Source organism: Rhinolophus sinicus, linkage group LG03, assembly GCF_036562045.2.
Source record: "Rhinolophus sinicus isolate RSC01 linkage group LG03, ASM3656204v1, whole genome shotgun sequence".
Lineage (NCBI taxonomy): Eukaryota > Metazoa > Chordata > Mammalia > Chiroptera > Rhinolophidae > Rhinolophus > Rhinolophus sinicus.
The window spans coordinates 22,861,052-22,886,931 of NC_133753.1; the positions used below are offsets into that span (position 1 = coordinate 22,861,052).

General features: G+C 38.4%; 1 protein-coding gene across 7 annotated transcripts in view; it reads right to left on the reverse strand.

The window, feature by feature from the left end:
- Positions 1-11,056: 11,056 nt before the first annotated feature.
- The window catches only part of GPATCH2L (G-patch domain containing 2 like), a 51,449-nt gene continuing 36,625 nt past the window's right edge, over positions 11,057-25,880 (reverse strand). For 3 of the 7 annotated variants that reach the window (XM_074327180.1, XM_074327182.1, XM_074327181.1), the window contains exons 9-11: positions 23,862-23,893; positions 22,342-22,436; positions 11,057-15,698 (exon numbers count right to left, since the gene is read on the reverse strand). In XM_074327180.1, coding sequence (XP_074183281.1) covers positions 15,450-15,698; positions 22,342-22,436; positions 23,862-23,893 — 376 coding nt within the window. In that variant the 3' untranslated portion in view covers positions 11,057-15,449. Of the gene's footprint in view, positions 15,699-19,609; positions 19,730-22,341; positions 22,437-23,861; positions 23,894-25,880 lie in introns of those variants that run through there. The other 4 variants (XM_074327183.1, XM_019733534.2, XM_074327185.1 and 1 more) reach the window with 3 other exon arrangements.

Here is a 25,880-nt window from a genome sequence, read left to right on the forward strand (position 1 = left end):
CCTATTTAACCACAAGCCATTTTATTATCAAACTTTATTATTTTTGATAGGCAAAAATTTTATCTTACTACATGTGAGGTTTACTATATTTTCAAACAATATGCTTGTCATTGTATTTTCTCTTCTGTGAAATATCTCTGCTAATTTCCCTTGCCCATATTTATATTGGGTTGCTGATCTATTTCTTTTTTATTTGAGGGGATCTTTCTATATTAGATAAATTAGCCCTCATCTTGGTGGAGTTACAAATATCTTACCAAGGTTCTCATTTGCATTTGCTTATGGTACTGTTGTCATGAAGAAAATTTGTATCTCTAAAAAGATTAATCTAGCAATCTTTTCTTTTATGGTTTCTGGGTTTTGTGACATACTTACAAAGGCCTTCTCCACTCTTAAGTTATAAAGGAATTTTCCTTTTTTAGTACATTTTTTTTAGTACATCTGGAGTTTCATTTTTTTAATTTATTTTTAATTATAGTTGACATACCAGAGTTTCATTTTTTATGTTAAATCTTTGAACTATCTGCAATTTGTCCTAAAGTAAGGAGTGAAATATGGATTCAACTTAATTTTTTTTCCAGAACACTATCCAGTGGTCCCCATTTCCTGAATAATCGTTTTCCCATTGATCGAAAAGCCACTTTTATCATATATTCAATTCTTATATTTAGATCTATTTCTAAACTGTTCTGTTATACTGACTATTCACAAATTATTACCACTGTTTTAATTGCTGTAGATATGTAAATTTTAAAATATTTATAGAGTTAATACGCCTCTATCTTTCCCTTTCTTCCCTGGATATTCTTATTTCTTTTTCCACATGAACTTCAGAATTAGTTTGTGCAAATCATTTTTAAAAATCCTATTGGTATTTTTATTGGATATCACATTAAATTTACAGATTAACTAAGGAAAGGTGACATCTTTATGATGCTGATTGTTCTGATGCAAGAACACGGTATGTCTTTCCATTTGTTCAGGTGTTGTTTTGTGTCTCTTATTAGCATTTGAAAGTTCTCTACAAATAATATTTCTTAAGTTCATGCCTAAGTATTTCATATTTTATGTTTTCTGCTGCTTTTATAAAATGGGTCTTTTCTTTCCTTATAGCATGTAATTGGACATTGTGTATACAAAGGCTATGGATTTCTGAAAATTAATTTGTAGCCATCTAATTTATTAAATTCTTGTTTCGTTTGTAAGTTTTTGGTTAGTCTTCTTTAGTTTCTAGGTGAACAATCCAATCATATCATCGGCAAATTATAATTTTATCATCTATTCCTTTTTATTTCTATACCTTTAATTCCTTTCCCTTGTCTAATTGTTTTTTCTAAGTCCTGCAGATCAATTTTAAATAATGGTGATGATTAGTGGATATCTTTGTCTCTGACTTTAACGAAATTGCTTCTCTAATTCTCAATTAAGTACAATGCTGGCTTTGGATTGAGATAAATATATTTTATCATATTAAGGAAACACCCAGCTAGTCTTAGTATTAAATGATCCTTGTGTTCCTGAAATAAGCCTCACTTAGTCATGGTGACTTACTTGTATCTGGAGCCAGCATGACGGGTTCAAATCCTAGCACCATTACTTATTAGTTCAGGCAGAGTACTTTAACCTCTTTTTGACTCAGTTTCCTTGTCTGCAAAATGGGGATGATAAAAATATCTACCTTATTCAGTTGTTGTGAAAATCAAATAACTATGGAAAGTTGAGCATCTTTTCATATGTTGAAAGGCCATTTGCATTTTTTCTGTAAACTTCATATCTCTTCCCTGTTTTTCTATTGGATCTTCTCTATTTTTAAAAGCTATTCACGAATTAGGGATAGTAACCCTTAATCTGTGAAATAAATTGCAAATGTTTTCCCAGTTATCACTTGTATTTTACTTTGCTTATGGTATACAAGAAGGTTTGTTTGTTTGTTTGTTTTAGCATAGTCAAATATATCTCTATTGTATCTGGATTTTTAAGTCACGTTTAGTCTGAAGGATTACATTATTGTCCCCAATTCTTCATTTTACTCTGTATCCTCACCCTTTGCCATGTGAATTCACAATCCCTTCCACCAAACGGGTGGAGAATATTTCCCTACTTGTCCAGAGACTGAAAGACGTGGAGCAGAGCTGCCCCAGCTGAGCTCAGTGGCATTATCATGCAGTAACTAACCAAATACTATTAGGTAAGCTTTCATCACTCCCAGGTTATAGAGCATAGGATGACAATCTTTTCTTTTTTTAATATTTAAATATTTTAGGTTTTGCAACCAGATAACTTCATGTCCTTTTCCTCTTCATTATTGTTTATTGAACCCTTTACAAGTGAAAAAAACCATTCTTACTTAGTAGCTCCCAGCAGCCAAAAATAGGCCTCAGGCCAGGTTTGGCCCACAGACCCAGTTTGCTAAGGAATTCATCTTGTTTTTTCTAGTAATTTTATGGTTTAACAGTGTACAATGACACCGCTGATCAATATGAAAAGTATCCTGGTGTGTATTAACAGATCCTATTTTCTTTTTCCCTATGGCTGTCGTTACCCTAACACCGTTCATTGTGTAGTCATCTTTCCCCTCACTGACTTAAGTCGCTGCTTTTACTGTATACTGAATTTTCACTTGCAATTGGGTTTATTTCCGAACTTTCTATTGTGTTCCATTAGTCATTCTGTTAATTCATGTGTCAGGGCCACACTTTCAGCTGTAGAGGCTTAATGTTTTAATACCCTCCTGCTTCCAAGAGCTCCTTTTGGGGGTTTCTTTGGGCTAGTCTTGCTCATCTGTTCTTCCCAATCAACTTTACAATCAGCATGTCTAACGCCAGAAAGAGCTAGACAGAGATATGCCCAGCATTTTGGGTGGATCACGCAGATCTTTCTACAAACAATAGACAATCCTAGATTTTAAACTACTGACTAGATTTGTTTAATGCTATAGAAGTAATCAAGCTATTTTTCATGATTGAGTTTTGGTAAATTACATCTTTCAAGAAATTTGTCCATTTTGTCTAAGCTTTCAAATTTATTGGCTAAAATTGTTCAAAATAGTATATTAACTTTTAAATCTCTGCTGTATCTATAATTATGTATCCCCTTTCATTCTTAATATTGTGCCTTCTCTTTTTCTTAATTAATGATGTTAGAGATTTGCCTATTTTGTCTTAATTTTTGATTTTGAACTCTCAAATTATGTTCATTTTGTATTTCATTGAATTCTAATCGTACCACTATTACTACTTTTGCCTTCTCTGGGTTTATTCTGTTGTTCTTTTACTAATTGTATAAATAGAATGCTTAGCTCATAAAATTTCAGTCCTTTCTGCTTCTCTAACTTAAACATTTCAAACCATAAATTTTCCTCTAACTCTCCCTTTAGCTGTATTCCAAGAGTGTTAATGCATAGAATTTTGGTATTTGGTTCTAAGTATTTTGTAATATACCTTAAATTTTTTTCACCAATTCATTGCTTTAGACATGTTATTAAATTTCCAAATGCATTAGAAAAAAAAATTTTTAATTATTGACTTTTTAATTTCATTGTGATCAATGTAGTCTGTGTGACTATAATGTTTGGAATTTACTGAGGTTTGCTTTATGGCCTAAGTGTTAATTTTTATAAATTTTCAACCTGTGCTTGAAAATAATGTGCAATTCTTAAATTTGGGGATATCATATTCTATTCATGTCCATTACACCAAGCTTATCCATTGTGCTGTTTAAATAGTCTATATTCATAACAATTTTTGTCCACTTGTCATATCAATTACTGAAAGAGGATATTTCAAACTTAGTTCTGTCAATTTTTGCTTATGTATATATTGAGGCTATATTATTAAGCTTAGCTAAGAATTAGTATTTCTCTCTGGCAAATTGAACCATTTATCAGTAATTGAACCAATGTTTATTATTTTGTAGAGATTATCGTTACTTTCTCTAATATCTTTTATATTTTTTCCATCCTTTTACTTTTCATCTTTCTGTGACTTTGTGCTGTAGATGTGTCTCATAAATAGCAGATATCTGGATTTTAAAAATCCAGTATTATAAGTTTTATCTTCCAACTGGTGAGTTTATTACACTTATTACTGATGTATTTTAATTATTTTATCTTATTGTATGCTTGCTATTTCGCTCACCTTTCTTATTTTCTATCATTCCTTTCTACCCATATTAAATGCTATATTCTTTATATTTATTCTGCTAGTGGTTACATGAAATATTTTAACATGTTTGCTTACCTAAAGTCCCAAATTAATAAGACTCTTTACCCTTTTCTTGAATAATTAATGGGCAGTTGGACACTTTAACTCTCATCAGTCCCTTTCAAAATTTTTTGTTGTCTGGTGTTTTGAAGCCTCTCTTTCATTACTTGCAATATATTTAAAACATTTAGTTTATACTCTGTGCTAATAAGCATATCTCAAGTGTTTATGAATCTGCTACTCCTATGTTGTTTCTGATGACTCTCACTCATGGTGTCTTATTTCCTTCTTTGGTTTACGGTTTTTAACTGTGAACTACCCATATTCTTTATAATTTTACCTGTGGGAGTTCTTTGATTTCTAGATTGAAATTTCATTCCTCCAGAGAGAATCTGTGTTCGCTTCTGCTAGTCACCTGGGGTTACAACTGACCTGGGTCCACTGTAGGATAAACTTGAGCCGTATCTTGTTGAGATAAGGGATAAACTTGTTAAACATTTTTAGGGGGAAAAAAACTTTTGCTCCACACAGGGCCAAAATCAAGATAGGCTCATTTCCTTCCTGTTATTGCTGCTTTATTTTTTACTAATGTTTTCGCTGTGAGTGTAGCACTTTGAGTATCCTTGCTTTGTGGGAGATCTCAGATTAAACTCCCTGCCTTGAACAGGACCTGCTTTATATCCTGCACCCATTACAGGCATCATGACATAGGCTCAAGGGGACCAGGTCTCAGCAGATACCTGGAGGGTGACAGATAACTTTCACTTACTTGCCTCCCAAGGTTTGAATTCTCATGTCACTTAGACCTTTATAGATTCTTCCCTTTTTTTGCCACTGCTTTGTGTCTTTAGAAAGATTTTTGTTTTGTTTTGTTTTGGGGTTTTTTTTGACCCTTGAGGATCAATGATAAAACCATCTCCCAAAGTAAAAGAATTCAGTAAGGGAGCAGGACATAAAATTAGCATACAGAAATCAATAGTCTTCATATGTAAGAACAATGACCAAGTAGAAGACACAATGGCAGAGAAAACCCCATTTACTAGCAACAAAGAAGATTAAATACTTAGGGATAAACTTAACAAGAAATGTGAAAAATCTATACAAGGAAGTATTTTAAAACAGTCCTGAAAAGGCACAAAAATAGATTTGAACACATGGAAATATATTCCCTTTTCTTGGATAGGATGACGCAACATTGTAAAGATGTCAGTTCTCCCTAAATTAGTTAATAAATGAAAACAGTCTCAATAAAAATATCACTACACCTTTTTATGGAGTTAGACAACTTGATACTAAAGTCTATGTAGAAAAACAAACACAGATGAATAGCCAGGAAAACACTGAAAAAAAAAATTAGGAGAGGTACTACCTCTACCAGACATTAAAACACACTGTAAAGTTTCTACAATTAAAACAGTGTGGTACTGTGCACAAGCAGACAAATAGACCCGTGGAATAGAATAGAAAGCTCAGAAACAGTCCCAAGTACATACGGATCCTGGATTGAATCCTTATCTGGAAATACGACATTTCTGGGGAAACTAGTGAAATTCAAATAAAGTATATAGTTTAGTTACTAGAACTGTGTCAATGTTAATTTCCTGGTTTCAATAATTGTGCCATGGGTCGTACATTAACATCAGAAGCGGGAAAAGCTCTGTACAATTTTTGCAACTTTCCTAAAATTATTTCAAAGTAAAAGACTTTTGTAAAAAACAAGGTCTCAAGAGCGCTCAAGAACATGGAGAGTAGGCTCTGCGTCGTACTACAGTGCAGCACTAGAGAAAGAGTCATAAGTCACCACTTTGGCCCCAAACACTCATTTGGTTCAGTTTTACACAGTTTCAAAGAGCTTAGCTAACTTAACTTAGAGCATGGTATTCATGAGACCAAAATCATGGGATCAGAGCTTAGTGTGGGCCAGCTGTATTGTCCTATGGACACTTCCTGTAACCTTGAAATAGCAAAGATTGCAAAAGACCCCAATCTAAAATGTGTGACTGGATCAACACACATTTACTGTCACTACTGAGAAACAAAGCCCAACACGCGTAACTGGTCACTGACAAGAACTCTGTTCCGAGGAACAGTACTGGACATCCGGGCCACCACACTGTACATTCAATTCTACCAAGATAAGGTGGTTCAGGGGAAGTAACTTCAGATTGGCATCATGATAGAAGACACGAGGGAATCCATCAGCCATGGTATAAACTGATATTTCCAATTCAGCTTAATCTACTCTTGCATGTCAGTAGCTCCTACAAATAGGTGGACCTGGTAACATACACCCCAGGGCGGGGATGAAGGAGATGCAAAGCTGTTCCCATCTCAGTTCCAGCTCTGTCTGCACAACGGGCCTCCTGCAGTAGGGTTTCCATGGCTGTACCGCAGAGGAACGGTAGGCGCACTCTAAACCCACAAGCAAGCCCGTGAACACAGGGTCCCTCACTTCCTGTCTCCTGCCTGCCTCTCCCTGCTCCTTTGCATCCTTTATATGCCAGTCTCACCAAAACACTTGCGGTGCCCTGAACAAACCACGCTCTTTATGCTGAATGGCCTCAGCCTCTCTTAACTCCTGTTCATCCTTCCAGACCTGGCTCAGTATTTTTTTAACCTTCCCTCTGCGCAGTCTGAATGCCTTCCTTCTTGCCAAAATACCCTGATATTCTTACCTCGAAACCTATCACTCTACACTGTAATATTTGCTTTCCTTGTCTCTTCCTCAGAAGACCATGAACTTCATGACTTCCTCTTGGTATAACTCAGCTGCCAGCGGAGAGCTTGTCTGAAAATGTGTTACACACATCTACAGAAAGAAGGGACATTTATAAAGGCCAACACTGGTAAGTCGGCTATTTTGCTAGCGGTTCTATGAGATGTTTAGCAACAGTCTGAAAATGAGATGTTCGGGGCAGCCCATCACTACCATTACAACTCAAAGTATACGTCCTCTTGGCTTATGGATCAGATTTGCTTTGGCACACAAAGGACAATACCTTTTCGTTTCCAGGGGTTTGAAAGATTTGTTTGACTTTTGCTTTAGACACGTTCAAAAAGAAGAACAGGTTGTTTTAAGAGGATGCCACAGAGGTTGCCTGTTTTCTTTCAGTGCTTTAGGCACTGAGATGAGCCCATTCACAGTTGCTTTGATAGAGAACAGCCCACCAGGAGCAACAGGCAAATGGAGTAAAATGGTGCCACCAGACACCAGCCCTGGGCCCAGGGCGCAGTTTATTTCAGATACACATGGCCACCAACAGTTCATTTCTACTGTGAAAAGGGGCAGCATAGGGTATTGGCTGAGAACGAAAACTCTAGCATCAAACAGACTCGGAGTTTGAATTCTGGCCGACAGTGATTAGCTATGTGACGTGGCCCAAGTTAAGCTGTAACTGTAAGCATATTTCACTGCTTTAAAACAGATAAAAGTACCTACCTCAGAGTTGTTGAGGATTAAGTTAGATGCTACTGACAAATGGCGTATAATCCATCAGTAAATAGTTATTATCTCTGGAAAGGGTTCTACTGGTTTCAAGAGTTTGCGGAGTGTATCTAAGGAACCTAAGAATACCCTGCTTGGGGCAGCCACCCGCTTCCTCAAGAGGTCTCTGAACATTTAAAAAATGTTTTTTGAATCAGTGAATAGGGCCGTGGCTCTAGTGGACCTGTGTCAGCTGCCTAACATCTGAACTGCCCTCCTATATTTGAGGAATTCATCCATCCCAATAGAAACTCACCATTCCAGATAACCTCAATCTCACTTCCCACAGCTAAGGCATAGGCACATGACCACTATTTAGATCCACCTACCCCAGATTTTGAATTAGAAACCAGTGATTCAAAGAAGTCAGGAACAGTCCCTTCTGGTAAGGGTGGAACCTCTACACAGTAGCAGAAGCAGCATGCAGTGATGGTGGTGAAGTAGGAAATCAAGTTCTATGTTTCGTTATTTGGGTTAGTGCCCGAAACTCCAATAAAAAGTTCTCTGATAAAGTAAGATCCTACATGGTCCCCAAGGCCAAAAAGTGGTGAGGAACTGGGTCTGATTCACCCCTAAACTCAAACTAAAATCTTACCAGCAGCCGACAGTAAAAAACTGAAGGTAGCACTAGGTGGGGGTAGCCTCCTTGCGTGCAGAAGTGGGCCCAGGCCTCCTTACCAGTCCAAGACCCTGGAAAGGAGAAAGCAGAAGAGGGACCCCAGTTCAAGCCTGACTTTTCATGAACAATTCCATGAGCTAGTAAACAGGGGTGGATCCATCTTAGAATCTGACTAGTGTGATTTGCAATTCTTCCTACCTCCATGGGTTTGGAGGAGGAACAAATAGACGTGAGGGAAGGAGCAGAGATCTTGAGAACGCTTTCCTAGAAGTTTGCAGTCATTAGTAATAAATGTAAATGCTTCACTGAGTCTGTCCTTCAAGTCAGTGCATTAGGTGGTATGACAAAGGGACTCGTTAGCACATGGACGGGAACTGAAGTACTGGAAGTGAGGGCAGAGACAGACATTCAGTCTGCGCTGGACTGAACTACTGACCAAACTGCCCACCTGCGGACACGGAGAAAGGGCAAAGTGGGAGAAAAATCAGGGGAGAGCAGGGTCAGAATAGGAAGAATTCCACAAGGGATATGGCTATACAGCATCAAGTCATGAAGATCAACCTAGACTAAGTTTTGGCAACTAGAAGTCACTGGTGGACCCAGCAAGAACCATTTTAACGGTGCCAAGTGTAGTGGCCACGTTCTCGGCCCCAGCTGTACATTTAAGGACTGGAGCCTGCCCCACCTCCCTATCCCCATGTAACTGGTCTGGTTTGACTGGGGGCATTAGGATTTTCAAATACGTCCCCAGGTGGTTGTAAATGTGCAGCCAGGGTTATAAACCACTGCTTGTGTGATTTACGAACTAAGGGGCAGAAAGAACAGGTGAGGGCAGCACCTTAGCGGTAGTCAAGGGGTTCAAAGGGTTGAGGAAGGGGATTGTTAGAAGACGGAGTCTTTGAGCATGTTTAAATGCAAAGCTGTACGTGCCAGGAGTGCAAAGCTGTAGCTGAATTGAGTGAGGCGTCTACATGATCAGGGGAGAGGCTGGGACATACAAGGGAGTCGTCTTGGGCAGGGAAGGCCCTTGCAAGGAGGAAAAAAGGGGAGGAAGAGCGTACGTGAAGGTGTGTAAGTGGGGGCCCATCTAATACTCTGTTATCTGCTAAGGGGAGGGGGAGATTAGCTGCTGAGGTTGAGAGGAAGGGTAGGATTTTGAATGGCCACAGTTTGCAATCGCTGCTGACAACAGGTGGGCAGTTGTAATAATATTGAGAGCGATTCAAAATGTCACCATGATTCTGGGGTGGCAGAAATCAGCAGATTCTTCACGGAGCAATCCATGGCCCACTGGAAGGAAAGAGGTACAGAATCTATACTAGTGAAATGGGTTGGTTTAAGTGAAATCCACTAAGGCCATTTCTAAGTTCTCTGACATTGTCTTTCCTTTTTCAATTAAAAACATGGGTCAGAACGCACTTCTAGAGAAAGAAAACATTAATTTCCATAATTTAGATCTTAAAAATCTTTTTATATTCCCACGCCTGGATAATATCTAATAACACTAATGTTTTTGGCCAGAGATACTTTTAACTGGTTTTCAAAATGGAAAAGAAAAACTGTGTGGTGCTTTAAGAGACTGCAAAAATTGAAGTGAGAGCTAAGCAGCCTACACATGTGTATTAACCATGTTTTTTATTTTCTGTATATTATGATGTTTTGATATCTTAAGAAACCTTTCCAGCTGGGGATAGACTACCCTCCGAGGGCTAGCCGATTCTTAGGAATATTGGACTCAGCCAGCAGCACGCTTCTGCTCTGCAATGAGCAGGTATGACGGAGCCCTACCTCCTCCATCCGGCCTGTACACCCCAGGAAGTAATCATCCCACAGGCCAGGTACCAGGCAACTAGAGACCACACTCTAGTCCAAAGGCCCTGGGAGTATTCAAACCAGCCAAACTAGCCATTCCTAAGCTGTCTGCACTCCCTGCTTTGCCTTTCAGGAAACCCTGATAAAGGCTCTGGCCTAAACCTACCTCTTGCTCCCGTCTTCTGCCTCCTGACCCAAAGCTGGTGTTTGTCCTGTGGCCCTAGTAATTAATGGGCCGTGTTTCTTCTTTCTAGGGGAACTATAAGTAACAGTCAAGTTTTCTTACAATGGCAGTGACCTCTCCATGTTGTCATTCAGTCACCTTTATAAATTAAGACCCAGTCACAAAACCACATGAGCACCTGAGAAAATGACACTCAACTCCTTAGCCACACGTATCGCCAGACAAAACTTGAGTTCGCAGGCGTTGGTAGTAAGGTAGAGTCCTGCCCAATTCATACAAATTAAAATCTAAAGAAAAAAGTGGTCATGATTTCACTTCAAAACTTTGGAGTACCACGCTGGATCCATGAGTCAGACAACAAAAAAATGTATATTGGGTTGCTATTGGTCCCCAACCCCTGCAGAAGCACTACCTGAAATGTAAAACAAAGACAACAGGGTATGATTAAGTAGGATAACTGAAAATTGATTTTTACATGCTCTGAAGTACTAAGATTAAGTCCTAGCAAGATTACCAATAACTCAACAGGTATTTATTGCAAACACTACGTACGCGGGGTGGTTTTTCTTCCAATTATTTTTTTCATTTTTGTGAGCCATACTTTAAGGGCTTCATTCACCATTATGATGCCAGAAAATACATGACACTTTCCCATGAAATTACGATATAATGAACAAATGTCACAAAATCATGGATGGCAGTATCTTACACAAATGTTTTATGGCCAATTTGAAAAATGACTATCACTCACAAACTAAAAATTCATGATTATATTTTAATCCACTTTTAAAAGGTTGTTTCCATCCATTTAAATACAGCCTCGATGGCACTTTGCTCCACATCATCCTTTCTCGGTATTTCCAGGTGATCTTTCAGGAGCTTGAGGGGCAAAGTATGGGAAATAAAGACATTAACAGTTTCTGCAAAGAATCATCCACAAAACATCTCTATATATATGGAGGGAAATATAAGAGCACCTCAGAGCTCAGGGGGCTACCAGTATATTAAAACAGTTCTTTTTAACTCTGGCAAAGCCTGTGGTTTTCAAACGTCAGCGTGCCCCCGAGGCCTCTGCAGGAGGAGACGGCTGCGCCCCACCGTTTCTGAGTCAGTAGGTCTGGGGCGGCAAGAATGTGCTGACGCTCGTCCAGGGACCCCACTGTAAGCATTTCCCCTTCTCTTCCTCTCGCCTTCTTCTCACTTCTGGACCTCGCCAAGATTGCTTTCCTTGGTGAACACCTTCAGGACCCTGTGTTCAATACTGTGCTTGAAACTTTTTTATTCCCTAATTTTGGCAATTTTACCAAGTGCTATGTCTATTTGCAGTGGCAGGAAAATTTCTTCTTTTGGTCGCAAGTTTGTTTTCTGGGCTTGTTAAAAACCTTAACATCCACACACTTCAGCAACATCACTCATTTTCCTTGTTTCTTTCCGATGTTGCCGTTTCCAGGCATTTGACGTCCATCTCTTCTGTGATCTTCATGTAGGTGAAAGCATCTCCCGGCCACTTTGTGTTTAGCGCTAATAGCAGAACCTGCCAATTTCCTCACCTTTCCCCTCTGTACCAGTTTTCTGATGGGGCAGGAATCCCTCCTGATTGCTGCCACCATCAGTAACTCCACCAACTGTCATGAGTGGAGTGGGCGATAAGGAAATACTGACAAGTAAAAAGGACAGCTCAAGCAGTAACAAAGGCAGCAGCTGACAGCAAGCGCAAACTGTTTCTATCATCCCTCCCACCATCCCATGAACCATGACACATCCTGGAAGCTATGCCCCTAACGAGCCGCATCCACAGCTGCAAGAGAAAGCCACTCTGTTCTCATCCCAGCTCAGATAAGGTTCACCAGACATACAGAACACCGAATATGGCTTCTAATACTGAGGATTTTACATAGGCGCCTCCCCAGGTAACACAGAGTGTGATAATGAAGCCAAAATAAAGCAAAGATCTGGAGCCTTCGCCGGGAGCCAAAGTGGAGAACCCCATCACATCAGCAATGACAAGCCAGCCTAGCTCCTTTCTCGCGACACTCTGTCACTTATTCAACTCTAAGTGACTTCTGTGATAACTCTGCTCCTTTACTTTGTAGCATCGGAACTTCCAATGCTGTGGACTAGAGATTGTGTTTGATTCCAAGTTGCAAAGATGTATCAGATTAATCTACTTGGCATTCAAAAATAGTTTAATTACCTATTCTAGGTGGGGAGTTCTACTTAGTAAAGAATGCTGTCAGCATCACAAATTAGATCTATTTCAGCTTTTAGTCATTTTGCTGCCAAAACGGCCTTGTTTCATAGCCCAGCAAAACAATATCATCTGAAATTTTCAACTGCATTCAATTTCTAAAGAATTCAAGGTTAAAAGCATGCACCACTCAATATATTAAGATCATATTCTGTCCCTCCCAAATTTGGCACCATGTAAACAGCTACTAATTTCCTCCTCTGAATAGTTCTGAACCAAAAACAACACTTTCGATGCAAATGAAGTTGCTGCCTTTAAAATACTGCAGCTGAAAAATAATCTCAAATTCCCTTAAACTCATAAGCAAAACTAACTTTTACGAATGGCAGTAATATATAACGTCTTGACTTTGCCTATTCGGGAAAATACACAAAGATTAGGGTTCAGACAGGCAGACTGTGCAGCCAGCTGGGATAAACCAGAACCCTGAAAGAAGTAAGAACTGTGGAACTCAGCTGCAGTTGTTACTTGTGAGCAGATCAAATACATGTGAGCTCAAGGATTATCCTCAAAGGAAGTCATACTATCAGTTTTTTCAACAGAATACAAAACCTCATTTTGAAATTATATCTTTTGTTGAAAGGTAACAGACTTTCTTAATTTATACATTATACATACACTTTGCCATATAAAAAGGAGATTTAAATTTTAAAATTCAAAATACACTCGATTCTAAGGTTAATCTTCTGGAATTGATTCATACAAAACAAGCAGAATGAATTGGTTACTAATTCTGTAAGCATGCTCATGCAGCAGCTTAAAATGAGGAACACAATTTACAAACCTGTGTTGCGAAGTACTTGTGTACTTAATTGCTATTTTCTTAGGTAATTATTTGTCTCCCCTACTTATTATAGGTAGATATGGCATTTTGGGGTGATCCCTGTTGAAAGTATTCAAAATATGTAAAAAGCATGCCCAAGAAAGATGTAACACATTCATGGCACACTGTTTCAAAACGATGGGTCTCAGAGTGACTCAAGTCTACCAATGAAAAACATGGTTACAACCCAGGGCAGAGAAAGTATGAAAGTCTGGGATTTTAATCCTGGCTTGATTAAGTGATTCTGGGCAAGTCACTAAACTGTGACTGCTCTTCTCTCTGTAAAATGGCAGCAGCCACTTACCTTTATGCCACAGAGATGTTTAAAACATAAAATTGTATATATAAATTATTTTTAATTACAGGTAAAAAGGAGAATTGCCAGGCAACGTGCCATAAAAAAGATTCGACCTGAAATGTGGAGGTCTTAATAGGCCATGATCACAGGACCAATCTCTGTATGAGACACAGAGCATAGTACAAAGATAATAAAATTATGTCCATGGATTTCTCCCTTAAATCCAACAAATTATGTTAGAAATGTATGTCTCGGACACTGTGGGAACTAGTTAAGAATGCACATATGACCATAAAACCTACCCTCATCATTGAACAATTCAGTAGTGCCATTTTGTATTCAGCAGGCACTGCATCTTCTACACTGCTGTGGGTGCAGCCTGCAGGGAAGGGAAGTCCACTCACTACGACAGGAGAACCAGGGCGGCCGCCAGGGAGGCTCCTCCCCCCACGCCCTGCACCTGCGGCTCCCGCCACCGTAGCCTTGTTATGGACAAGTGACCTGTCCTCAGGCTTATGGAGAGTGCTACGCTAACTCAGCTTAAGTCTCCCTCTCCAACCATGTATGCCTACCACAGACAAGGAAATTCTGGAGCTACCATTGATGTTTAAAGGGAACACAACAGAGCAGCCTACCAGTACATTCTATGTGAGAAAGAGGGACATTTGCGCTTCAGGGAAAGGAGGCTCTGTCCCTCAACAACCTATTTAAGCACAGAAACTACCCAGGCAGAGTGGGAGCTCCTCTAGAACATAACCAGGGCAGTGGGCACCCAGAGAGCAGTTTCGGTACATTTCAGAGTAAATGCACTCTATTTGTACCACAAGAGAGCCCTTCTATCAACCAGGCCCCTGAACGACAGACACGTTTGCTAATACCTTTTTAGAAAGCGTGGCTTCTCTCCAGCAGCTCCAGCAGTCACTTCTTCCTCACTTTGACAGAGTAGCATCCAACTTCAGGCATCGCTATATACATAACTCTACATGCAGCTGAGCCGTGGTGATCAGGCCAAGGAAAAAACCATGTCAAAAGACATTTTTCCTTCCCAAAGTACGGCCCCAAGAAGCCATTATTATAATAGAGTATGAATTTCTGCTGCAGGTGATTGACCTATAAACTAACAATAAAAGTCCCATTTAGTACATAAAGGCTTACACTGCAACATGAAGTATTAAGACACAATCCACTGACTACTTAAGTTTGCTGTACAGCTAAAACATCTTCATGACACCAATCTGTGTGTGTATGTATATAGGTGCAGCTGCTGGCGGTCCTACTAGGCCATCAAGAAGACTAGAAGAAGTTCCCAAGTCCCACGCTGCTGGTGTTGTCTTCTGAGGCTCCAAACTGAGACCTTAGTGGAGTTATCAGATTGGCACTCTGAGGGAATGGAGGCCAGGCTCAGAGGCAAGCCTTACCTCCTGCAAACACAATTCCACACACAGGTCTTGACTCATTAATATCATTTGGGACTTCCTCAAATGATATTAAAGCTCTACACAGGGAGTATGCAAAAGCGGTTACTAGTTTTTCAAGAAAAGACACACCTGCAAAAAAGCAACAGCTCTGTAAATGGAGCTGTAGGTAACTACTGAGACAGTAATAGCAATGTAACAAATATAGCATAAAATTACCCTTTTTTAAAAAAAAATTGCTGCCCCAATACATTACTTTTTTAAAAAACACCATTTTTCCACAACATGATTTTCTAAGAGAAAGAGTCCACTGCTTTGTTCAAAGAGGAAGGACCCAGTCCTGGTGGGGAATGGGCTGGGAATGTCAATTAAGATATGCAAGCCTATGCAATACAAAGTCTAATGTTTGTTTTGCAACACCTCGTTGGCTCCTTGGGGTGAAATATTGCTCTCTAGCTGCATCCAGGGTTCTTTTCTTGTGGCATTTTAAAAAACGTAGCTGCAGCTGAATCAGCAGCTTTCTCTGGGGCAGAAGTCCTGACCAACCACTCGGAGTTGGGAGATTTCTGGGCCTGTGATGCCGGTGCAGTTGACTCCATTGCATCCACGTGAACTGGTAAGAGTATTACAAAAGTAGAAAGGAAAGAAAATCAAGGAGAGACAAATTAGAATGAGATACTTCAACGTAAAACTTTTTAAATCTTTTTATCTTATGCCCTATTAACCCAAGTGCCCACATAAGGCTTTTCTTTTGGAACATTACCAGCCATAAAAAATCATGAAATCTTACCATCTGCAACAACATGGATAGACCTAGGGGGTATTGTGCTGAGTGGAGTAAGTCAGACAGAGAAAGACAAATGCCATATGATTTTACTCATATGTGGAATCTAAAGAACAAAACAAACAAGCAAGAAACTCACAGACACAGAGAACATTTTGATGATTGCCAGCTGGGAGGGGGGTTGCGGGGGTGAAAATGGAGAAGAGATTAAGAAATACAAACTAATAGTTACAAAATATTCAAGGGTATGTAAAGTATAGCTTGAGGAATATAGTCAATAATATTGTAATAACTACCATGTTTCCCCAAAAATAAGACCTAGCCAGACCATCAGCTCTAATGCGTCTTTTGGAGCAAAAATTAATAAAAGACCCAGTCTTATTTTATTATAAAACCGGGTATAATATAATATTAGTAATATAATAAATACTCGGTCTTACATTAATTTTTGTTCCAAAAGACGCATTAATTAGAGCTGATGGTCAAGCTAGGTCTTATTTTCGGAGAAACACGGTATGTAGGGTGTCAGATGGGTACTAACTAGATTTATCCAAGTGATCACCTCATTAAGTTATATAAATGTCTAATCACTATGTTGTACATCTGAAACTACTATAACATATTGAATGTCAACTAACTGAAAAAATAAAATTATTTTTTTAAAAGGTAAAATTTAAGTATTAAGTATTTCTCTACCTGAGAAAATGGATTTAATTAAACAAATGAATAAATTCAGCAGTACAAATACATAATGTACTGACCATCCCTCATTAAGCACTTATGTATTAGGTACTGTACTATGTAAAAACTACACACATAATCTTACTTCCTAATGCAGACTCTTACCATCTCCATTTTCTGGATATGAAAACTGAGCCATAGAGAAGCAGTTAAATTCTTGGGGACACAACAGAGCTTGTTAAGTAGCAAGCTTCAAACTCAGGTACTGGACTCCAAGCTCTGTTCCTGCTGTTACACCCCATGCCTCCAACATGACAGTGTCACCAATTAATAGCAGACAATAAGGAAAATGGTAGAAAATCACACAATCAGGCCCCATTTTCCCACAAGGACACTAACCCTTCTGGACCCTACCACTGAATGCCAAAAGAATGCTGAATCATTGTTGACAACCAATGTCCTCACTTTTCCTAAGGTCCCCTGAGCAGAGTATACAAACCATCATCACACTACTCTGTTGAGAGCAAATATACACTAACATATAGCAAAATCTAGAAAAGTTTCATTTTCACCCATCACTCAATAATTCCACTCCAGGAATGTAACCTAGGAATTCACTCCAGGAATTCCACTCCAGGAATTTTCAAACTGTGGGACACAAAATCAGTTTAGTGGGTCATAACCAGTATTTTTCTTTCTTAATGAAAAAGAATAAAAAAATATCAGAGTGCACCCAAGGATTTATTTCAGATTTACATGTACACCCACATACATATTCAAACATGAATTTCTTATAGTGAATTATTGTTAAAAAAAAAAAAATCTTGAAAGCTATTACTCTATGGCACATATCCAAGAGTTTCCTTAGGACAATGGCTTCCAAACGTTTTGGGAACTCAACCCACAATAGCAAGAAATACATTTGATGTCACAACCCAAATTAATCAATCTCTCTTCTCTCTCTCTCTCTCTCTCTCTCTCTCTCTCTCACACACACACACACACACACACTCATATTTAACTGAAAATAAATTTCACAAAACTGTATTTACCACTACTATATGGTCATTAACAACAGTGAAAAAGCCCTACCCTAGAAAACTCTTTTTTGCTATATATTTTTTATTACAGTAAAATATACATAACCTAAAATTTATCATTTTAATTTGTAAGTGTACAGCTCAGTGGCAGTAAGTACCTTTACACTGCTGCACAACCATCACCACCATCCATCTCCAGAACTTTCTCATCGTCCCAAATGAAAACTCTGTAGCCATTAAACATTAACTTCTCATTCTCCTCCCCTCCCAAGCCCTGGCAACTACCATTCTACTTTCTGTTTCTATAAATTGGACTATTCCAGGTACCTCACATAGCTGAAATCATGTAATATTTGTTCTTTTGTGTCTGGCTTATTTCACTTAGCATTATGTTTTCACCAATGTTGAAGCATGTATCAGAATCTCATTCTGAATAATGAAGGCATTCAGGCTAATAATATTCCATTGTGTGTGAGCGTGTGTGTGCGTGTGTGTGTGTGTGTGTGTAACATATATCACATTTTTCTTACCCATTCATCCAGCAATGAACATTTGAGATGTTTCTACCTTTTAGCTGTTGTGAATAATGCTGCTAAGAACATGGGTGTACAAATATCTGTTTGAATCTCTGCTTTCAATCCTTTTGGGTATATACCCAGAGCAGAATTACTGGATCATATACCGTTTTTCCAGAGCTGCGGCACTATTTTACATTTCCACCAACAATGCACAAAGGTTTCAATTTCTCCACATCCTTTTATCAATACTTGTTGGTTCCTGTTTTTTGACACAGCTCTCCTAAGGAGTGTGAAGTAGCCCAGAAAAAACTTTTGCACATGTTCTCCCACAGAATGATGCAGTATTTTTCACAATAGCATAAAATGGGATACAATCCAAATGTCCATCAAGAATGCTTAATTGTAGTATATTCCCCATATTCATACAATGGAATACCATACATATACGGCAGTAAAAAAATGAATGGATATTTGGCAGGATGAAACATGAATGAATCCCAAAAACATAACTGGGTGAAACTTGTAACATATAAAAATATGACATTCCATTTATACAAGGTTCAAAAACATGCAAAACTAGACAATACATTGCTAAGAGATACCTATGTCTGTTAAAACTATCTGAAAAAAACAAAGAATGATAAGTGATTAAAAAACTGTATTAGGATAATGGATACCTCTGAGGAGAGTAGAAGAAAGATTTTAAAGGTGACGTTCTTTTTCTTAAAGTGGTTGGTGGGTACATGGATATTCGCTGTACTGTTTTTCTTTACACCTTATATATCTTCTATAAATGCACTTTTATAGCCATTCAATAGTTACTAAAAAAAATGTTTAACTTTAAAAACAATTTTCATTTTAAAAAGACATAGTGGGCAGTAAGAATCTGTCCTATGGCTCCCGAGACAAGGGCCAACCTAAAACGGAACTACTGAATCCGATCACAGGGTTAGAATAATGCTAAGGACAATCCTGTTTCTATTTTAAGATTCTATTCATGTGTTCATACAACAAATATCTAGTGCGATCGGTCCACGTGCCAAGTATTAGTTTAGCTGCTGGGAGTGTAGCAGTCAGCAAAACAGATAAAGATTTCTGCCCTTGCAAATGCATGTCTAGCACCGCTGGCCTGGTATTTGGAATCTGATGTAGCTAATTGACAGGTCAACTGTTGGGTACCCTTCCGGCTGATGCTTTAAGGAGACATATCCTATTCCAGAGAGCAGCAAGTCAGAAGAGGCTTTTGGAATGGCCAAAATAGTCAGGGCTCTGAATTCAACACCTTATCATCCCGAGTCTCCTTTACCTGAAGCCAAGTGTTTCCTTTTTGAAGGAATGGTATTGCACACCAAAGGTCCTGTTCTGCCATTCTGATGAAGAAAATTATCTCAAGGAATGCCGTCTGGTTTTCATCTGAGTTCTTTATGTTTTTATAGCTACTTAACCTCAAATTTTGGAGAAAACAACACGTTTTCCTCTTCCAGTTACAGTCTTTAACGGCAATTCCCTTCAGCATGAGGTACTGGCTTGCGGGGCACGTCCTGCTCTGGTGCACTGGACATAGAAGCAGGTTTACAGGGTTACGCAGTCAGACGCATGGGTGGCTCTGTGCACCAGACACCTGCGTGTAGTAATGGGAAGGGGAGTGGACATAAAAAGAAGAAAATAAAGGTGCTCCACCTTCAGGAAGGCTCTACTTAGCAACCCTAAGCAAAGGTCCTTTTCCCGGGCTTTTTGTTAATATTAGTACAAAAAGACAAGGAAGACATGCTATTCTTTACTGTTCCTTCACCTCTCTAGCCTTATTAATATCTTTAAATTCAGCCAATTTCAACTCAAAACTTTCCACCAGTGGGGGAGGGGGAAGGGAAAAGATTTGTGGCTGCATGTTTAAGAAAGAAGCTGAATTCATCACAGTGACAGGGGAGAGTGTTGGCAGAGATCTGAGCTATTTATTCTTTTAGGAAAATCCTATAAAGAATGACACAAGGAAGCCTCTATCTGCAGTCTTGTTCATCACACTGGTGAAGAATCCGATAACAGATGTATGCAGTAGCGTGATTTAGTGCCAGGAGCTGGCCCCTGATGTGTATTAATACAGCGGCAAAGCGGAACGCACCTCTCTTCATCACTCATTTCTATAAAAGAGGTGGAATCCGAGATGGCCCGATGTTAGGCAGAGCAAGCCCATTTGTTCTACTGACTGATGGCGCGGGCTCGGGCTATGTCCTTCACCTCCATGGGGCACTCGGGTTGTGGGTAGAAAAAAGAAAAACGTTCAGTGAAGCGAACCTTAGTCAACAAGTGAGAGGAGGAGTTGGGCTCCGTAGGGGAAATGTTTAATGCTCAAGTCTTGTTTAATACCTCCCAGTCCAGTTCCCGATCTGAATATGAACAAAGGATTTTAAACTCTTCTCAACAGGTCAGCTCTTATAAGCAATTAAAAGCTAAAAACAGAAGCTGGATATTAAGGAGAGAAAAAAGAACAAAAAGAGAAGAGGAGAGATTGTGTTTTAACGTTTCCAATACCATAGACTGAAAGAGGATCTGGGATTTGCTGTGAAGTCTTAGTTTGGAACCAACCCTACCATATAAGACAGAACACCAGCAGTGTTTAAGAGGACAGCTCTAGAGTCAAGGGGAAACCTGTCTGACCTTGGCTTTGTAATTTATCGACCATGTGACCTCAGGGAAGTGATTAACCTCTCTAAGCCTCAAATATCTCGCGTATTGGGAATAAAAACAGCATCTACCTTTTAAAGTTGTTGCAAAGATTAAGTGAAATAATACATGCAAAGGGCATAGCCATGTGGAAATCACTAAAAAACTTTACTACAATCATCAGACCTGTGATTAAGATTGTCCATTATCATGACAATCTCAGTCTGAACCATTATCAAGCAGTTGTCCCAAACAGAAGCTTAAAGAGGTGAATTTCAGAGCATGTTGAAACTTACTAAGTGAAGGTAGGGGAAAGAGCTCCCTATTTGTCATAGGTCTACTCTCAACTACCAATTGCTCTGATCTATATATAACAAATATACAGTATTTTATTATAACATATTTTCTGAAGAAAATAAAAATATGATATACTCAATTCCCACAGAATGAATTCACTATCATAAAAAAAAACAACTTTGGGGATCGGTGGATACCAGTGGGTGGGGGTCGAGATGGGTGAAAGAGGAGAGGGCAGTCAGTTGTATGGTGATAGACAGTAACTAAACGTTTTTGGGGTGATCACTTTGTAATGTATGCAGATGTTGAATTATAATGTTGTACACCTGAAACTTATATAATAATAAAAAAGAAAAAAAAAAAACTAGGTATTTCTGATAGTACTACAAACCGATATGGTCTTTTTATCCAGGGGATTACAGCCTAAATTGTATTGAGATAATATAAAGGATTTCCTAGGATAACTAATTACATTTAACTATATTCTTTTTCATATTGGATGTAGACATCCAATATTCTTGCTGACATAAATATGTAACTATGCCCCTTTGCTTTCATTTAAAGATAACATACAATAAAGCGCATAAATCATAACTGTATATAGCTCAGTGAATTTTTACATATGTATATACTCATGTAATCCTCACCTAGCTCGGGATATAGAACATTGCCAGCAACCCAGAAGGCTTCTTTATGTCTTCTTGTGGTCACTACCCCCCTACCAGAGATAACCACAATTTTGGTTTCTATGAACTAGTTTTGCCCAGAAAACTAAAGGTTTTAACTTGAAAAATTGTTTTTAATTAGAAATTTCATAACTGGTAAAATATTAACACTCTACTATACATAAAACAATGAGCATGTACTGTACTGTGTACTAAATAAGAAAGTAAATAAGCATATGTGGTTTCTTGGCTACTGACTAAATACTGCCACCCTAGCAGGATTTTCCTGAACAGAGACCTAATTTCTTATCTGTGCCAGAACAAAAGCACAGATGACTAAAGATGGTTGACAGTGAAACACAGGGATTCAAACTCAAGAAAGCTGTGTGACACAGTGAAAACACATAGACTTCAGGGTCAGAGAGAACTAGGTTTGAATTCTTAAAATATGCGTGACCTTGGGCAAATTATTTCTCACATTTTCAGTTTGCCCATGTAAAATGGAAATAAAATGACCTATCTTACAAAGGTTACATGAAAGGTATATAAAACATAATTTAGCACCTGACACACAGTAGGGGCTCAATAAATGATAACTACATACAATTACCTGCATTTGGGCTAGACAGAGATGCTGTGGCCACAGGTTTCCGTTTCCTCTTGATGTCACGTGAACATGGGGGTCCCAAGTGTATGTTTGCCTGTCTGCAGATGTGAGGAAAGAAAATATTGTTTTAACTTTGTAATTCTTATTGTTTAAGACATTATGCTCAGTCTGGATGAAATCCTTGACCCATTACAGATATATGCTAACAAAGTAGGCACCATACTTTGCCTTGTCAGTACAAGATTATTCACAATTAATCATAACTCACTCTTTACTTACAATATATATGCGTTCTAAACTTTTTACCTGATTTCAGATTAGCAGACATTTGAGATTAATTTCTGTAAATATGTGTTTCATTACATGCTGATTTTTGTACAATTATTTTTCATAAAAACTACAACTGCAATTGTTCTAAACTCGCTAATGAAATACCTATTCCCAAGGGGTAATATATTGAAAAGTTTAATGCTGCATGAACAGAGTTATTTGTATAGAATTTTAATAGGAAGTTTAACCCTTCTATCACTATACATCTGGATTTTCAGTGGTGTCTTTGTCACAAGTTAAGTTTGGTTTCTGGGATTTTTAAACATATAAATTATGCGCTAATAATATGTCCCCTCATCTGACTGTTCAGCTTATTTTAAAAACAAAACAGTGAGAGCTTTAAAACTAGAAAAGCAAAAGACTCTCTGAAAGACAATGGGCTTCACACTGAAAGAGCTGGTATGCTATTTTAGCTCCCCTGTTCCTCTTTTCTCTCAGCTAGATAGATGCTACCCCTGATGAAGGAGCAAGCTGATTCTCACCTTTACACAAAGCTTTCCTTGCACATGCAAGGCCTTATCTATCATGAATCATTATTTAGCTGCTGTACATATATCTCTTTCCCTAATGAGGCTTAGTCTCCTTGAGAATAGGGACCATATTTATATTTCTTTCATAATTTTCCAATGATCTACCTACCTTAGCAGAAGGTACATAGCTAATCCCTATTAAATATTTGTTGACTGGAACTGTTATGAATAAAAGTTCTAAAAACCAAACAGCCAATTACACACTTACAATGGTAAAAAATGGTAACTTTTATGTTATGTATATTTTATCACAATTTTTAAAACATAGCTAGAGTACATAACATATAAAAAGGAATCTAGTAAAATTATACCAGCTGGGGATCAAGTTTCATGGCTTAAAACTGGAACCTCAGTCAAATCTAAAGGAACTTAGTTAGCGAGGCAACAAGACAACTGTTGAATGGACAAATTTTCCTATTCAGAGGGGCCCCAACCTTAAGAAATTTTTTAGAATCCCAAGAATACTAAAACAGGCAGAGATTTAAAATATAAGCCTGTGGTTTGGAAAAGTCCATCCAAATCAACTTTTACTGCTCACTTTCTTCTGTATGGAAAGAAGAGTTAACTTTAAGTATCCCATTAATAATTAATTCCAAATCCCCAAAGTGAAATGTAAATATAAATGTGTAAAGTAGGGAAAACAATTCATTTTTCATACCTTACCTAAGTCCCAGGAGTAAGTCCAAATTAGCATGCTGATGTAATAATAAGAAAGATAGATGACAGAACGTCAAAAGTAGACAGGTCTTTAGTCTAAATGCAGAGGTGGTAATTCCTTTTGAAGCCAGACACAGGCAGAAAAGAAAGTGACACTACAAAATTTTGTTTCTCCTCCAAACAGAGAAATGTACCAGACACAGTCCTTTTTTCCACAAACAAGGTACTGGACGTACACTCAGACCCCAACTCCAACTGTCCAAGCACTTGGGTCTAATTCAATCCTGCTTCTCCTGAAGTACTTCCGAAAGAGAAAGCAGTTAAAGGGTAACAGTTTATATCCATGCCCTTTCTTCTTTACCTCAAGCTCATTAAAGGACGCTCCAAAACTTTTTAGATTAAATGTTAACACCAGGGTGTGGAGGACGAGGGGCAGCGACTAGGAGCTTCCAGGGTTCTTTCTGATAATGCTCTGTTCCTGGATCTGGATGCTGGTTACTTGGATGGGACTTCATGAAAATTCATCAAGTATGTATTTCTTTGTAAACTTCTCTGTATGCATATTGTCCTTCAATTAATTAAAAAACTCTGCTTCTTCATTATCAAGGTTTACAAAATGCTGAGCTTTACGAAATGGATACAAAGTGAAATGCATAAGAAAAGTACTCAAAAGGGCTTTAAGATATTCCCGGAGTACTAACTTGGGCTGACCTAACCAAATACTGCCTTTTATTTACATGCCATCCAACATTTTCACAGCTTTGCGTGTTTAATATATGTCAGTTAAATGGTTACGGGCACATATTATCACTCCTCTATGGACCTACTCAGTATCTTACCTCACATTTTCAAGGAATGACAATTTTGGAGTAAAATGATGAAACCATTTATGCACCAAAATGTTTCAAGTTTTAACCATTTTAAATAAAACACAGTGGTTTTTTAATGCTTATTTACTTTAATAAAATGAAAATAAGTATGACTTACCCACTACTACACACATAGGTGCACTATCAGACTGCACTATATTCTGCAACGTCCTGTGGGGACACCTGTGGACTCAGAGGCCCAGGCGGTCCCTAGGATGCCCTGCCCCTCTGGGCCATGGTTCTTCGATCCCCGCTCTTCCCTGCTCAGTGATATGAAGGGCTTCAGGGCTAACTGTCCCTACATTAAATGACCCCAATCGCTAAGCCTCCAGTCTGTTACTCTTTCGGCAGTAAATGCTCTACTTCTACCACCCCATTCCCACTCCTAATGGTTACCTTAAACATCCTAAGTCCTTCAACTTTTGCAATTCCTCTGATTGTAACAGGAAAGAACTGAAGGCTTGCCAGGGAAACCAGGTAACAAAACTTATTAAGTCAATAACCTTATTTTGTTGTAAAAGTATGTATTTTTTGTGTGGACTATTTTCTTTCTACTCAGCAGTTTTGCTGCTTCTATTGTTCACCGACGTTTTACTGAGCACCGGGGTATGGTAGTGAATAAAACAGCTTCTTCCAGCTAAAAACATATAATGGAGGAAAGACAGCCTCTTCAATAAATGGTGCTGGGAGAATTGGATAGCCACGTGCAAAAGAATGAAACTGGACTGCTATCTGTCACCATGTACCAAAATTAATTCAAAATGGATCAAAGACTTAAGCATAAGACCTGACACAATAAACTGTATAGAAGAAAACATAGGTACTAAACTTATGGACCTTGGGTTCAAAGAGCATTTTACGAATTTGACTCCAAAGGCAATGGAAGTAAAAGCTAAAATAAACGAATGGGACTATATGAAACTTAAAAGCTTCTCTGCAAAGCAAAAGAAACCATCAACAAAATAAAGAGGCAACCAACTGAATGGGAGAAGATTTTTGCAAACAGTGCCTCCGATAAGGGGCTAATATCCAAAATATACAAGGAACTCATGAAACTCAACAACAAAAAAACAAACAACCCAATTGAAAAATGGGCAGACGACCTGAAGGGACATTTCTCCAAAGAGGACATACAAATGGCAAATAGACATATGAA